The 17,270-nt window shown below is 41.1% G+C and overlaps 1 protein-coding gene across 4 annotated transcripts in view; it reads right to left on the reverse strand.

The window, feature by feature from the left end:
• Positions 1-228: 228 nt before the first annotated feature.
• DSP (desmoplakin) overlaps positions 229-17,270 on the reverse strand; it is a 39,811-nt gene continuing 22,769 nt past the window's right edge. For 2 of the 4 annotated variants that reach the window (XM_065052455.1, XM_065052454.1), the window contains exons 13-24: positions 16,971-17,097; positions 16,258-16,462; positions 15,533-15,750; positions 14,563-14,729; positions 14,131-14,269; positions 12,569-12,762; positions 11,571-11,733; positions 10,467-10,550; positions 9,491-9,598; positions 8,778-8,876; positions 5,674-7,965; positions 229-4,124 (exon numbers count right to left, since the gene is read on the reverse strand). In XM_065052455.1, the coding sequence (XP_064908527.1) occupies positions 930-4,124; positions 5,674-7,965; positions 8,778-8,876; positions 9,491-9,598; positions 10,467-10,550; positions 11,571-11,733; positions 12,569-12,762; positions 14,131-14,269; positions 14,563-14,729; positions 15,533-15,750; positions 16,258-16,462; positions 16,971-17,097 (6,991 nt within the window). In that variant the 3' untranslated portion in view covers positions 229-929. The remainder of the gene's footprint in view (positions 4,125-5,673; positions 7,966-8,777; positions 8,877-9,490; positions 9,599-10,466; positions 10,551-11,570; positions 11,734-12,568; positions 12,763-14,130; positions 14,270-14,562; positions 14,730-15,532; positions 15,751-16,257; positions 16,463-16,970; positions 17,098-17,270) is intronic. The other 2 variants (XM_065052457.1, XM_065052456.1) reach the window with 2 other exon arrangements.

Raw genomic sequence — 17,270 nt, forward strand, 5'->3', positions numbered from 1 at the left:
TTCTGCTCCTAAGAGCACCACTTCCATTATTGATGCTATCTTCATTTTTCTACTGAAAATGCAGAATCAGAACTCCACATTCATAAAACTGATGGATCAGCATCATTACAAATAAAGTGCCTGTATACTATTTTTATGATAAAGCCATTTGTTGCTACTTTTTAAAACGATTCTCGCATCTGTACCACCGAGAATGTCCACAGCTAAATTTAATAAGCACACAACAAATACTTTAAAACTTGAAAAGTTTATTGCCCAGAATAGCTCAGTTGGTGCAGTTAGATTTTTTTTTTTTTTGTTACATGGAAATCAAGCAAAACAGTAGAAAATATATATGAGTAACAGCAAAACAAAAGCCCAGCCTAATAATAGCCCTTTATAGCCATCAAGTTATACTTCAGAAAATGGCTAGCCAAACAGAGAAGTAGAGCATATGTAAGACAGAGCTTTTTGTGTTATAGTATAGATACTAAACCAACATTAAAGGCATTTTCTGTCCATATTTTTAATATATTTTTTTTCTTCGTAATAGCAAATTGAAAAGGGTCTATATGGAAAAAATTAACTACCGCAAGACTTTAAAACCTCAGTTATCAGCTTATGGGTTGACAGTTACAGATAACAGAAGAAGGCACATGACAGAGTATTTAAAATATACAGAGATCAATTAAAATCCAAACACTAAAAGGAAATGGGAATCAAAACTCAAAATTCACAACATGACTTTTTGCGTCCCCTAATCTGTATTTCATAAGTGCATTCAAGCATTTTACAGCTTTTTCAGAAGAGAAATTGAACACACCCAGAAAACACTTTAGGGTCTTGCTTTGGGTTTCTTTGTTGTTATTGGGAATTTTTTTTTTTTTAGGAAAGGGGATATAGAAAAATCTAAATGATATTAAAATGCAGACATGTTCCCTCACTTGTTATTAGCGCCCGATAGACCCACTGCTGAAGGTTGAGTAAGTGTAAGAATATGAAGAGCTTGCTGATGCATCAAAACTTCCCCTCCTGGACCCACTGCGTGAGCCTGAACGTGAGCCAGAGCGAGAGCCAGAGCGTGAGCCAGGTGCTGAGGAGACATTGTAAGGACTGGATATGCCTTTAGATGAAACAGAGGCTGCTTCCAAGAGTTTAAGCCCAGTGATATCTTCAACCATTGACCGATTCATTGCATCTTTGTAGGATATTTTCAGTTTCGTCTTGGGGCAGGTCAGAATTTTGGGATAGCTGTTTGTGTCTTGCAGTTTCTGGGCAGCGCGACCATCAATCAACCCGTTCCTAATGGCTTCTTCAGTACTTATTCTTCCACGCACTTCTGGGTCCACGAGACCTCCAGTGAGGTACTGGAATTCAAGGAACCGCTGCCCAGCCTCATAAGGCAACCATTTTTCCTTCACTGCTTCAGCTGCTGACATCCTCTTGCGTCCGCCCTTTATGCCTTCAAACCCTATGAAGGCCTTCTGGGCTGGTTTGAGACGCGTGGCCATATCCTGATCAATGATGCCTTGACCGGCAGCTTCCTGAAGCGAAAGCCTCTGGCCTGTGGTAGGACATATTATGCCCCCTGTGCAGGCCTGGGCTTCAAGTAAGCGTTGCCCAGTGATGCTATCCACGATGCCCCGCTGTATAGCTTCCGAAATTGAGATTTTCTCCAAGTTTTCTGTGTCAAATATGGCTGCAATAGGACTGCACTCTTCTGGGGTCTCTGAGAAAGAACCGCTCCTGATCAGCGAGGAAGAACTCCTGACACTCAGCACTGTGGGAGATCGAGTCACCGACTCATGCCGAAACACCTCGTCAGTGCCGTTACGGCAGGAAATCATGTCTGCAAACTGCGTCAGGCTTAAACTGCCGGAACGGTACTGGTCAAAAAATTTCCTCTCAACCAGCCCTTTATCAATAGCATCTTGGATGTCATACTGGCTACCTGTTTTTCTGTCAACAAGGACTACTCTACTGCTACCATCTGATCCTGTAATGGTTATTTCTTCCCACTCACACTCTTGTTCAGCTAGTTCTGTATACGTGTCATAATCTATGAGGCCTTTGCTGTACGCCTCCTGCACAGACATTTCCCTGTTTGTTTCTGGATCTACAATGACAACCCGGCGCTTCCTAAGGGTGTTCTTCTGCGAGGTGTGCACCACCTTCTTCTTCTCTCTCAGGGGCAGAAGGCAGAGCCCTGTTTCCTCATCCTTTATGCATCTTTCTTTCAGCTGCAAGTAGGTCAAGTTCTCCTCTGTGTTGGGATCAAAGAACCCTTTGGTGTCATCACTTGGATCACTAAGGATCTGGTTGAGCTCTTCATTGAAGTAGCCACGCTTGTAGGCTGTCTCTACTGGCAAGCGGTAGCTCTCTTTGGGGTCAATGATTCCTCCGGTAGCAATCTGGGCCTCCAGCAAACGAATGCCATGGCCTCTCTCTATGAGCTCTTTGTTCATTGCTTGAAAGAGAGAAATGATGTTTCCAGTTTCTGGGTCTTTGTACCCAGTGACAGCTCTTTCTGCAGAGAGAAGTTTCTCTTTAAATTCAATTCCAACAAGGCCTCTTTTGTAAGCTTCTTCAACGGTCAGCCTCACATTGCTGACAGGATCCACGATGAACCCTGTGGCTGCCTGAGCTTCTAGGAGTTCAAGGGCTGTCCCCGGTCTAACCAAACCGATCTTCATAGCCTGGTAAATGCCAAGTTTCTCTTTGGTAGCCTCATTGTAGATACCAGCAATACAGCTGGAGCCCTGAAGGAAATCAATAATTCTCTCACTCACTTCTTCCACTGTAATTGCACCTCTTTCCAAGTCATTCCTTGTTGATTCCTTAATAATTCCAGCCTCGAGCAGTGCATCTGCTGAGACGGGCTGCCTGATCCCTTGGAATGACATACTCCTCTTCTGCACTGGGAGGAGAAGCAGACCAGTGTGTGCTTCAATCCTACATTTTTCCTTCAACTGCACGTAAGTGACTGCTTTTTTAGTGGTGGGATCAATGAAGTTCTTCGTAGTGCCTTGGCAGTTGTTTAGGATCCTGTACAGGTCTTTGTCAATCAAGCCACGAGATAATGCTATATCTTTGGGTAGGAAAACACTGTTGACAGGATCAACGATCCCTCCTACAGCCAGCTGGGCTTCAAGCAGACGAATCCCAGTTTCTCTGTCAACCAAGTTTTTCTTGATGGCTTCAGATACTGGCACGGTTTTGCCGGAGAAAGGATCTTTAAAGCCTGTAATAGCCTTTTCTGCTGTATAGATTTGCTCTCTGTCATCAAAGTCGATCAGATCTCTGGCGATAGCACTGTCCACTGTTAGTATCTCGTTTCTGTGTGGGTCTATCACACCTCCTGTTGCTGCCTGGGCTTCTAAGAGCAGGACTGCATTTTCTGCTGTAAGCAACTGATTCCGTTTGGCCTCGACGAAGGAGTACTTCTGCCTGGGTGAAAGAGACACTCCTGCAATAGCACCTGCCCCTTTGAGGTAGGGTTCAATGTCAGCCGCAACTTCTTCCACTGACCTCTGCCCCTTCAGCAATTTATCCAGTGTGAGTTTGTCTATCAGTTGACACTCATACAGCTGCATTGCTGTAACCTTCTTCCGCAGCCCACTGAACAGCAACTTGGAGGCATCGATACAAAAGTCTTCTTCAGTCTGCGTAGATCTGTGGGACCCATACGGGCGTTGCTTGAGTTTCTCAATCTCTCTTTGCAGCCTGAGACGCTCAGACTCCAATTCTGACTGGCTTTTGACAGCAGTCTCTTCCAGTTTGCACCGGTATCTCTCCTCAATCCGTTTGATCTCCATCTGCAGCCTTTCAATCTCACTCCTCAGGCTGTTCTTCTCCCTCTCACTCTTCTCTCTCTCACACTGGATCTTCCTCATGGATTCTTCTGTCCGGGAGTGCTGGCTCTTCCACTGATTGAGGTCATTCAGGATTTGTTGCTTCTCACTTTCCAGACGTTGCTTCAAACGAGACTCTGATTCCAGGGTAACTTTCAAGCGGTTCAGCTCCTCTTCTAATCTCTGCAGCCTGGCTTTGTCTTGCTCCAAAGCACTCATTTTTATCAGCAAAGTTTCTCTTTCTTGCATAAGGTGAGTATACTGATTTTTGGATTCTTGAATCCTATTGGATGCCTACAGTTTTAAAGAAGAAATAAACCAAGAGAGGATGGTTAGAGTTTATGCTCTTTAGAGTTATGCTCTCCACTTAAAATGCTTTTCAGCCTGTCATTTAACCTGCAGCAAGCTGCCACTGGAAAACACTCTAGTCGTAGCAGCGCCTTACCCAAAACAATGGATATGCATAAACCAGTGAAGGTACATTGTCCCTTTTCTGACAGTGTCTCTAGCACCTCTGGAGACTCCATTCTGTTACCCATAGCCTTGATTTTCTGCTGACTTAGTTAGTTCTTTATAACTTTTTAATACTTCTCACAGCACATCTGTGCACACACAGAGCATTCAAGACTCATTAAGAGTCTGACGCTCAGCAGATGTATCATGGCACAGTACTACTAACCTGGCTGAATTTGTGTCAGCTAAGGACTGGTCATACTTGGATAAAAAGGAAATATATTACTCAGTTTTCAGTTTACTATTAGTTTCACATGTTACTCCAAACAATTTTACCTGTGTTGCTTTACATTTTAATTAACTAGATGTCTTCATATATCTACACACATACACAAACACCTACAAGCATGCACATTGGTATGTAGTTCATATTAAACAGAATATAAGGTTATATTTGTAACACATGCATATATATATATATGCACAGATGTCAGACAATCCTAAATGTTAATTTTTTAAAAAATCAGTACTAAAGTTTTTCAAACAAAAGAAAGAAAAACTGAATGAAGGAAAAATAGCTGAGAATGGGAATGAGAAAAGAAATATAAAGGGCAAGTATAGGAGAAAGAAAAGAAACATCTTTACAAGTGCTCACTTGTATATATTCAAAGAGTGGCAGACAGAAGAATTAAATACAAAAAAATGTTTTCTTTAACTTGTTTATGCTGTTGCCTCAAGTTTGAGAAATAAGGCCCCATGGTAAAATTTGCAAATGCCCTTACTGACTTAGGAACATAAATCCCCCAAACAGTCAATGAAATGCAGGCTTTCAGTACCTTGGGTACAGCTGACAACATCATCTTTAATCCTCACCTGTAGCCGACACCTTACCCACCTAAGCAGCACTTTGACAGCTTGTTGGTTCTGGGGTTTTTAGCTGGTTTAGTCTGTGATAGCAATTGGGTCAGTCCCAAAGGACTGAATTACCCATCCTGGCTGAGACAGCCTGAGGAAGCACACAGCCAGCAGGGTACAGCTAAAGCACAGTGGTACTCCATGTACTCTCTTCTTCCCCAGCATGGTTTGGTGGAGACTGGCACAGGCCCAGGGTTTCTCCTGGGGTGAGGGCTGAGGGCAAGGCTCAGCTAGATGGTAAGACAGCTTATGGCTCCCTAGTACAGCTCCCAGGGAGTAAAGAGGATAAGAAAGTGGCCAAATCCTGTCATTTTTGTTTAAAAAATGAGCAAGGGGAAGGGCCATAAAGGAGATATTAGTCACAAGTACAGTGAACTTAAACAGCAAAGTGTGAATTAAGTTGATTCAAATGGACACTGCAATTAATTATATATGTGAGAGACAGTAAAGCTGGGATCAAAATACGTGTGAATACCTCTAGAGCTTGCTTTTGGAATTTTTCAATTTCCTGTCTCAATTTTTCCCTTTCTTTGTGTAAATCATTAATCAAGCCCTGAAGTTCCAGGGTTTGCTTGCTGCTCGTCTGAAGCTGATTCTTTAGTTCAGCAATGGCAGAATTTTTCTCATCAACTTCACTTCTGACCATTCTGAGGTCATCATACTCCAATCTAACATTTCGTAGTTCCTCCTCCAGTAACAAGTGTTCCTTGGTTAGGTTCTCAGTGAGAGACTGAAGCCTTTCAATTTCTATTTTGCACTCATTCAAGTTTTTGCTTTTTTCCTCAGAGGTTTTCTGTAAGTGCTCATTTCGTAGGTGAGCCTGTTTTAATTGCTCCTGTTCTTGGACCAGCTGACGGCGTAAAGTCTCAATATCAGATGTGCATTTTCTTATCTCCTCCATGTATCTCTGCTTCTCTCTCACATGACCATCTAATACTTCTCTTTGGTGTCTAAGGTCATCTTCATTCCTCTTCTTTACAATAGACACTTCCTCTATCTGCTGTGTGAGATTAGTTATTTTAACCGATTGCTCTCTGAGAGATCTCCTCATGCCTTCGATTTCCTCCTCCAGTTTCTTCCTCCTGGATGTCTCCTCCATTAAATTTTTATTCTGCCTGCAAAGTTCCTCCTCCAGCTTATGTTTCTGAATCTGCAAGTCTTTTACGGTGCTCTGGAACTTTGCACTTTCTTGATCCCTGCCTTTTTTCTCTTGTGAGACTCTTTCATAGTCAATTTTCAGTCTGGTCAGTTCCTGCTCCTGGATCCTCAGCTTGTTAATTGTCTCAGTAGCACTCGTGTTCGCTTTCTGCAGGTCAAACTGGACTCGTTTTAACTGACTGTTCTCATCCTCTATTTCTTTTCTCTGACTTGTTTCTACATCCAACAACTTTCTCAGCCTTTCAATCTCTTTGTTTCTTTCCTTAATGGTCTTAGAAGCATCATCAAGCGACTGTTTGTACCGCATGCTTTCATCAGAGTGCCTCTGAATAACTTGTTTTAGCTCAATCTCCAGCTGCTGTTTCTTCTGAGACAGCTCTGAGCCAGCTGCCTTTTGCTGTTGAGCATTCTCTTCTATTTTCCGCAGATTATCAGTTGTCTGACTTATTGTATTCTTCAGTCTCCTAATTTCCTCACATAAATTCCTGTTTTCTCTCATGGCATTATCAAGCTGTGTTCTATAATTATTTGTGTCCTCTTCCTTTTGCATGGTGACCTGGTGAATTGTGGTCTTTGTGATATTAATCTCAGTTTCATATTTGTTTTTTAAACTAATAATTTCCTCATCATAACTGTTCCTTACCTTAGCCAATTCATTCTCAAGTTCCCATCGGCTTTTAGCCTCTTCCTGAAGCTGAATCTTTAGCCTTTCCAGCTCCTTAGTTTTATCCTGAATAGTTGAGGCAGCCTCCTCAAGAGCCTGCTTGTATCTTGAGTTGTCTTCGCCACGAAGCTGAATGATCTGTTTCAGCTCCAGCTCTAACTGATGCTTCTGCTGTGACACTTCAGAACTGCAAGCCTTCTGCTGAAGAGCATCTTCTTCTGCTCTCCTTCGTTGATCTGTGGTTTGCAGAATGGCATCGTTCAGCCTCACAATCTCATCCTTAAGGTCTCTGTTTTCTCTCGTCAGTCTGTCAACCTGGGCTCTGAGGCCTTTTGCATCATCATCTTTCTGTGCAGCTATCTGCTGGATCGTGGTCTTCTTAATATTAATTTCTGTTTCATACTTGTTCTTTAAATTACTCATCTCCTCGCTAAACTGGTTTCTTACCTTAGCCAGCTCATTTTCATACTCCCTCTTCCGTGTGCCTTCGTCCTGAAGAAGAACTCTTAATCTTTCTATCTCGTACTCCTTCTCCTTGATGACCTTCTCAGACTCTAACTTTTGCCAACCAAGGCTGTCTTTCTCATTTTGTCTTGTTTTCTGCAGCTGGTCATAGTCATTCTTCTGCTGCTCATATCTATCCTCCAGCAACTTCCTTTTCCTTTTCTCATCTTCAATCTCATAAGTCAGCCTGGTTATTCTGTCATTTAGATCCTTTATTTGGGCATAGCATTTGTCCAGGTTTTGCTTAGCAGAATTTCCATCCATTTCAGCTTGTCTTTTCATCTCCTCCAAACTCATCAGCTTCGCCTTGAGTTGAGAAACGTCCATCTGGTATTTCTGCAGATTTTGCTCCAGGAATTTATGTTTGTTGCTTGTCTCTGAATTGGAATCCCTGGCAAGCCTGAGTTCTTCTTCCAGAAGTTCAATTTTTGTGTTTTTCATCTGCAAAATGATAGCAGAAAAACAAACAAAAAAACCCACTTGAACACTTGTGATAACTGTTTCAAAATCATCACATGCAATACAGCACACATTTGTAACAATGACAACTCTCTGCTTCAATAAGAGCTCAAAATCCTTTCCTACTTAATGTTATCAACACAAATTCTTGAATCCTTATTTATTCAGAGTCAAATGTTATTCAGAAATCAGCATAATGACTTTCGGAGGAGAAATGGTACTTGATGGGGGGAGGGACATACAGTACAGATAGTAAAATCTGACATAACAAGAGTTCGCCGGGAAGTACTAAATAGCCTTCTTTAGAACCTCCACAATATTCAAACAGGTGATTCACATTCCATATATGTGACCTCCTAAATGCACCTGTTTCCTCTGAATGGTATCAAATCAGAAGTTACTCCATTTGAAACACTTTAGATATGGCTTGAAATGAAGTGTGGCCCCTGAACCATGAGGAGCAAGTTTTCAGCACTGAGATAACTCTGCTTTCACTGAGGTCAAGGCCATGATTGGCAGAGAAGGACCTCCTCCATGCTTTGATGAGCACCTCTTGTTTGCCAAGAAGGCCAGTGTTCTCCACCTCACACATGACCTTAGAGGTAACTTGGCAAGATATTGTACTCTTTGAAAAATGGTTCATGAAACTGCTTATATGCTTCCTTCATGGGACACCCCTGATCTCAGGATTTTGTTTGGTGGGCTGTTTTGCACTGTAATAAAGCAGAAAGTCTTCGAGCAGCGACAGCTTGCTAACGTGATAAAAATAGAAGGTCAAGAAAATAAAAGATTACCTTCAAGTCCTCCATGCTCTTTAACATTTCACTTAAGAATCTGTAATAATCTCCTGATCTTGTAAGAAGCTCTATGTAGCGAGACTGAGCCTCATTAGCCTTGAAAAGAAAGAGAATTGTTAGCTGCTTGCACTATAGAGTGAACATACCTGTCTCAGGTCACTGAAAGGATTTCAATGCACTTGAGAAACACATCACTTTACCAAGTAAAAAGTGAGTTATCCTCCTTACAAATTCAGATAACTTTCTGGAGACCCTAGATGTATAAATTCTCCCTTCTGATAAACCCACACCTTCTTTTTCAAGATTATTTTCCCCCATGGCTGATGTGATATTAAATCCAAGTCTTCATCCCCTGGTTCATCATGCTCTTCCTGTCTGACAGTCACAAGTTATCTAAGTTAAACTTTTAATAGTGGTTAATTCCCAGGTTGAAAGTAACTAAACCACTTCAGGCATGAATCCTACTTTCTCACAGTATGTATACAATGGACATTGAATAGGAATAAGGCAAATTTTTAAGGGCTAATCTACTGAGCCCAAGTATGATTTTACAGCACAGTGACTATTCTGCACTAATTCCTTGTGTTTATGTGCTTAGCACACATTACCAATGACAGTGCTAATTATTCAAATACCTGGACATGACTCACAATGGCTCACACGGACAAACAAATGTATTCAAAAGACTGATGGGGAGAATAAAGCAATACCTCTTGTAGAATCAGCACTGCAGGAGACTGAACCACACTCTTCTTGATAGGTATGTTGAGCAACGTTTCTAATCCAGAACTGTAGGAAGCAACCTGTAGTTCATAATCCTGTAAAACAACAGGGAGAGGCAAGACCCTTTCAGCAACTGTCAAGGATCTCTCTGGGAATCTGGATTTCCCAAAATGCAAATTAAACTTTGGGGTTTGGTTGTTTGGTTTTTTTTAATAAAAAGCTACATTTTCCCCTGTTTGTAACTCTGGCTATGTGGACACTCACAGAGGAAAACGACAAAGGGAAAAATTAGAAAAAACATTTTACAAAAAAAGGGAAGATAAGTGTTTCTGTTAGTTGAGGGCTACCCAGAGCTGAAAAAGATTCACGGGAGCAACTGCTCTAGGTACTGTTATCAAACAAAACTTCACCAGAAATAACTGTCTCTGCACCTCTTTCATGTCACATATGCCATATCATGCATACAGTAAGATCATTGTCACAGAAAGTAAGATTGAGCTGGAGAAAGCTCGGATATAAAGGTGACATAAAAATGAAAAGACCGTATCCCTGTATATTTTATTGGCTTTCATGGCTATTGCACACCATTCCTCCTACTAATCTGCATTTGTCTTGCCTCCCAGACCAGATCCTATTTAGACCTAATTCTTAAGCTAACAATCTGTTCTCTACTTCCTTATTTTATTAACATGTGAACTGGAAAGTTTGGCCTGGCCAGAAGAAGGATTTGATTCTCCTGAATAGAAGCTCTCACTGGTATCTCCTGCATCATCTTGTGGTCTTCAGGTAGCAAGTACTCAAATTGCTTTTATTATATTTTGTACACACAAGTGCTTCAGCCCAGGAATTTCTGCACACACACACATCAGGGAGCTGACATTTCACCTGCCAGCAGAGTAGACACAATGGGATGCGCCTGACCATGAAAAACCACACCCCATAAAAATGCTGAAATCCAAGTACCTTAATTGCAGCTGAGCACTGATCTGCATGCTTGAGAAGCTCCTCAACTTTGTCTCGCTTCCCACAGATTTCACTGTGCAAGTTCTGTCAAGAAAAAAAAGTGAGCTGTGAAGCAGTCCCTCAGGATTTCCCAGTATTTCCTCCTGTACATGCTGCCTTCATCAGAAGGCACCTGCAGGATGAGACCACTGCCATCCCAGAGGCTGAGACCTGAAATGACCTGTAGCTATGCAGTTTTCACAATGACAAGCTCTCTGTGCATAATAAGGTTGTTCTCAGAAAGAACACCTAGCAACTGAACAAGCCTCAGAGCTGGGGAGGGAGAGTTCATTGACTTTAGCTTAGATGTATTTCCTCGCTTTTTATTTTTGTGCTATAATTTGCCACATGAGTTACACCACCATACAGTCCCTTGATTTAATTCAAAGCTGATGTGTAAAAGTGTCAGTGATTGTGTAGGAGTCAAAACTGGTCTTGCTCATAATCTGTAGCAGTGCTGACAGAAAATGAGGATAATAATATTTCCTCTCTCCTGTGTTTTAGACATCTGGTGGTTTTTGGTAGCTTCTGTACTTCATAATTCAAAACAGGCCACTGTAATGCAGTGGAGCACCTCCCTTATGAGGAAAGACTGAGGGAGCTGGGTCTCTTTAGTTTGGACAAGAGGAGGCTGAGGGGTGGCCTTATTAATGTTTACAAATATACAAAGGGTGAGTGTCATGAGGATGGAGCCAGGCTCTTCTCTGTGACAAACAATGGTAGGACAAGGGGTAATGGGTTTAAACTGGAACATAAGAGGTTTCACTTAAACTTGAGAAGAAACTTCTTCATGGTGAGGGTAACAGAGCACTGGAACAGGCTGCCCAGGGAGGTTGTGGAGTCTCCTACTCTGCAGACATTCAAAACCCGCCTGGACACATTCCTGTGTAGCCTCATCTGTGTGTTCCTGCTCTGGCAGGGGGATTGGACTAGATGATCTTTCGAGGTCCCTTCCAATCCCTAACATTCTGTGATTCTATGACTGCACTGATACAGATATTTTCTGAACAGCAAAACAATTTAAAATCCAAATAAACGAAGACAACTCATTCAGGTGCTGCATACCTTCTGATCATGTAGATATCTCATGATTGTATTGCAATCACACAGCTTCATGGACTCAATAGAATCTTGCCTGCGCTTGGCATCACCAATCCATTTGCACAGAGCCTGGTAGAGATCTCTGTAAGTTTTCAGCTGTTTGATTTGCCTTTCTAAATCCCATGATCTAGAAAACAGAGGGAAAACTGTCAAAATGGAAAGTGCATTCTCTTTCTCCCTCTTTAAATATTTTTCAGAAACAAGACAGTAATAAACTAGGTAAAACTATGGGAAGCTCTAAAAGGAGATTCTGAACAAAAATTTCAAATATATGAGAATTGTACTGCTTATTAGTCACCCAACATGTGTTTTTAGTGCCTCACTTCTGAGTAACTCCGCAATATAGAGAGGCTGGCACTTCCTGTCAACTAAGCAAGGGATGGATAAAACTCTGCAGTGGTAAGAACCAAGTTCACTGACTTCAGTTCTCGTTTTAAATTTACACCAAAACAACCAGCAACCAGTAAATTTTTATTAATGGGACTAGAGTTTGACCTGAAGGAAAAACAAAATAAACAAACACTCCAAAAAAACCCACAAGCAATCAGAACATGCCTTCAGTTCAATGAAGAATTAGAAAAATAATTGTGATTTTTTTACTTAATTGTCAGTGTTACTTTTTCAACCCTCAGGTATTCAGCATGGTTGCTTTGTTTGAGGGGGGAAATCCTGACTGAAAGTACTTAATACAAGAACTTTAGCAAGAATTAAAAAAAATTAGAACAACTCCTTAGCACTTAGGTTATACATTTACACGACTAACTACATTTTCCTGCTTGTTCTTACACAATCCCTTTTAAAGTATGTTCAACCTATTCACAGTTGCTCTATTCTTACTGCCCTAAAGTCATCGTTTGTCCTCTGAAAGTAATGATTCATGCACATCAGTTATTTCAGACTCACTGTTAAGATGGTCTTAGCAATAGCAATAAGGAAGAAGCTGTTAGGAAATATGAGCAAACCTGTTATCTATCTGCTTTTCAGCTCTCTGCCAGCGGTCTATTAGCTGGGTAACTTTGTCACTGAATTTTCCAAGGTCCATGTCATATAGGGTATATGACTGGCAAGACTGTGAGTGAATCTGAAGTGTTTTCTGCAGCTCATTTTCCAGGGCATTCAGTAGTGACTTTTTCATGTTTAGGTCTGCTTTCATTTTCTGGAGAAAAAACAAAATGCTGTCATACATTTTGTTCTTCAGAGAGTACTCAAATTTAACCATCAACAGTATGCACAGTGTGTTGGTATCTAAAGATTTTTATTCTAATTCAGTAAGGTACGTGCACTGATGTCAGCTGGACTTAATGTAGTTAAAGTGAAACACCTACTTTGGTAAACAGAGTTTGACAAGAATGTGTTAAAACTTAGACTCACTTTTAAACAATTTGCTAAACCAAAGCCCTCTGCTCTCATATTCTTAGGTAACATTTTAATTTCTCAAAACTATGTAGAGCAGTTACCACAAAACCAGGGAAGAGCCTGCCTTGCTTGTTCCTGAAACAACTGACTAGAAAATTTCACTGAAGTATAAGAGACTCCTGCACTTGCAACAGCTGTGGAATGAAGCCTCAAGATTCACAGATCCAGTTTTTAAATGTTATCTAAAACATTTGCACAGCTTTTTTTTTCCTTTCCTGTTTACATTTTTATAAACATCTTCCATGGAGATGTTTCTTTACACACACACTTGTTTGTATGCACAGACTTGCATACTGTGGGGCATCACGAAACGGCATACACAGTGCAGGCAGTGGTCTGCTTTGCACAGGGATGACTGGATCCTTTGATCATACGCTCAAGCATTTTTGTGTGTGTGTAGCTCAGATTTACACCAGATAAGAGCAACTCCCAGCAACTGAACTGCAGCTCTCATTTAACATGATAAAAAGGTAACCTGGTGGTGTTCCACTTCTGCATACTTTTTCCCTACTATGACTGAGAACAGGAAAGAATGAGAGAGTCCCTATTCTCCCAAAGGCATTCAGTGCACAAAAGGACCGGCTCAACACCCGATAAAGACTTGTTCTGCAAGCCAACTTTGTACTCAGCATAGCAGTTCTTCCTTGCCTGCTCCCCTTGTACAGGGTGGATAGCTCACACTGTAAGATTTGAAATGGACTCTATGTGAAAACCGGGACACACAGTAATACTCAAATTTACTTGTTACAACTAGATGACAACAAGGGCAATTTACAAGACTTTTTGCAAGAAAGGAGGTATTGCCTTCAAATCCCATTTCATAAGTTATACAAGTAAATACAGATAATTTTGTACCACAATGCATCATGGAGACATTCTACATCACTGGTTTTGCTGTGGGGGCAGCAACAACCAGGGAATGGAGGAAGTAGTAACATGTACATTCCTTCCAATAATTTGCAAAAGCACTGTATGTCTATGTCATAAAATACAACAAGATCAGCATTTCAATCTCCTGTGGTTTCAGAAGGGTTTCACCCAGCTCAATAGACCAGTGCTGGCAGCTATGAATTTTGCCTTGCTGTGTCCTTGGGTCTTGGCCTCTCACCTTCAGACAAGCCCGATAAGCCTCCACTTTATCAAGATCCAAAGGAACAGTCTCCTCTTCAGACAGTCTGACTTCAAAAACTCTGATCACATCTTCTGTTTGTAGAATAATCTGGAGCAGACACCTCAGTGCATTCAAGCTAAAATAAAAAATACAAACCAAAACCATTATGGACTGAGGCAGGAAAGGTTCTATTTCTAATTAATCGCAGATCATTAGTTAAAGAGAATAGACAATAAAAAAGAAATTTCAGCGATACCCATTATTTTCACTTCTTTTTTTTTTTTTTTTTAAGTCTTCCAGAAAAGAGAAGAAATTCACATAAGTGTCTGTTTCTATCCACACGTACATCATTTGCAGAAAATAATGTTTCTGGACTAAGAATTATGGAAGAAAGTGCATGATTTATTGCTATAACCTCAATTTTCTTACCTGTCTAAGTAGCCAGCAGAAACACCATTAATATTTTCCAGTTTTTGAAATAGGGCACTTATCTCTGACTGCAAGTACACATACTTCTCAGAGCCTCTGAAGTTAGGCAGCAAGTCCTTATGCTTATTGAGGGTTTCAGCCATTATTTGAGAGTCATTCTGCACACCCTAAGGAAAGAGAATGCCCAATTTACACATTTTTGATGGCTGAATGATCATCCTACAGCACATATGCAATTGGTCTCCTTATCCAGTCTGCTTTTATCTAACCAGCTTGATTGAGGACTGAAGCGGTGCCTGAGCTTGCTTTCTTCAATGTAATTAACACTGCGCAGTTTCTTTTCTGCACACAGTCCACAACAGGTAATACTTCTTTTTGAGCACTTCATCCACTCCAAAACTCAGCTCTGCCAAAAGCAGAGCACTTTACTGCCAGCTGCCTACTGCACTTAGTAGACTTGCCAAGGTCCTTCTGCTCCTAAGACCTTTGCAACTTCATCATTGCCTCAGGGGAATTTCTCATATGCTGAACCTGTTCTCTTTTCTTACTAATCTCCTCCCTCCAGTCTCCCTTCAGATCTTAACTGGGAGAGGGAGCAGGTCTGTAAGCCTCATGTAACCACTCTGCATCCCACAGACAGCACTTCAGAGGCAGGTGGTAAAAGGGATCTGTGCAAAAGGATTTTAATAGTGCATTAACCTGGATGAGGCTTAACATGAGCTCAGGTCCACTTGACATCAGGCTTTCCGTATTCTTTGCTTGACAGAATTTGACTTCTAAAATCCAAGAGTCAACTTTTTCTACTTAGGAGCTAAACTCCAATCCAAATAATCATTATTAGCTTCCAACTGAGAATTTTCTGCACAGGATGTGTGTTCTTCCCAGCTGACCAAAAACACAAATGCAGTATGCTCTGTGGCACAGAGTCATTCTGAGCTTGAGATGCTCAGAGAAAAACATTCACAGTTACCTCTAAATCCTTTATTCTGACTGAAAAGTCATGCACAGCCCCTTGATCCACTCCAAGAGGAGTTTTTTGAACCATCCGAATCTCAGAAGCTTCAATCTGACGCCGCAGTTTCTGAAGCTCCATCAGCAGCCAGGCCTCCTGCTTCTCATGTTCTCGGTTTCTCTCGTTAACAATAATGGTGCTTGAGGAATTCACAGGACAGCACTCAGTTGGGACCACTGTAAAATGAATTGAGTAAATGTCAACTGCCAGAGAACTGGGCACTGACATAGAGAAAATCAATGTACTGCCCAAGTGAACAAAGCACTGAGTTGATCTGTAGAACTGAGAACAGGTGGAGGATCTGGGCCCTTACGCAACTGTTTCAAGGAATGAAATCACTCCTTCATAAAACCACAAACTTGCTTCCTGAAAGGCAGCAGTGAGATTTTGCTTCCTAATAAATGAAGACAGATGGACTAAATTCCTCCCTTTTCCACAGCAAGTTCCAGGAACTTTGGAGGACTATTTCCAGATTCACACCAAAGGAAGGAAGAATAAAACATACTCTTCCCTGTGCATGGCCAGTTTTGTTATGCTGGGAGACAGCAGTCCAATTCTTGAACATGTTTCCATTCATACGTTTACAAGAATATTTTCACAGAAAAAGAATGCACCACCATCCACCCTCCGAACAAAGAAACCAAAGCAGTTCAATCTCTACAAAAAGCAGGAGGATGACAAACCTGTTTGTGGCTGCCGTGGTTGATTGGGCAGCTGTATAATCAAGGTTTGGTAGTGCTTCTGAGCATCAGTGAACTGAGTCTGGATCTTTCGTTTGTCTTCATCGCCAAACATCTCTGAGCCTTGGCTGTTTCTGAGGAATTCTTGATAATGGATCTCTAGGTCAGTTATTATTTTTTGGTAATCTTCCTTACGCATTGTTTTCAGCTGAAATGGGGAAAAAATAATTATTTTGAAGAAAGGAGCAATTTGGAAGCTTTATGACTAGTTAATCATTAAGGAACAAGCTAATACACCTATATTAAAAAAAAAGAAAAAAAGGAATTGTGGTTTAGAATAAAACCTACCTGGTCTGCCTCTAAAAGTATGGTGCTAATAGTGCCCTTTGAGTTAAACTATTCTTGGTATAATAATTTCATAACTTAAGATTAGTCTGTCTATCCATAACTTTGCATAGTGGGAACAAGTACAGCAAGTATGTAATAAATCCCCTTAGCTAATCTTCCTGTTTACCCACATGTTTGAATAGGAAAGCGCTTTGCTTCTCCTTTAATAAGACAACAACTTTCTTATATAACTGTGCAACCCAGCAAAAGGAAGGCCCATGGTTTTGCAGAACATGCATCTGCACAAGACACAGAAAGCACTGTTTGGGACAGCAGAGGCCAGGTCATGAATGTCCCTGGTCTACAGGTAAGGCCAGCTGGAGTCTTACCTTGGCAATAGTCATCGCTCTGATTTTCTCAATGTCAATCATGCAATAATGCCAAGATACCAGGCTCTTCATGTTGATATATAGCTGGTTCCACAAAGCTAAAATAGCTTCATAGTACTGCTCAATTCTGAAATGAGAAAAGAAATTCCATGGTCAAAACATGTCTGTCCTTGTAGCATAGCTACAGAACAACCCAAGAAACATCCACCTGTGTTAAGGACTTGTTCTCTACATCTTGAAAGTCAATTTATCTATGACTTCCATTATCAGAGATGAGAAAAATTTTGTAAAAGTTAAGGT

Source organism: Columba livia, chromosome 2, assembly GCF_036013475.1.
Source record: "Columba livia isolate bColLiv1 breed racing homer chromosome 2, bColLiv1.pat.W.v2, whole genome shotgun sequence".
Lineage (NCBI taxonomy): Eukaryota > Metazoa > Chordata > Aves > Columbiformes > Columbidae > Columba > Columba livia.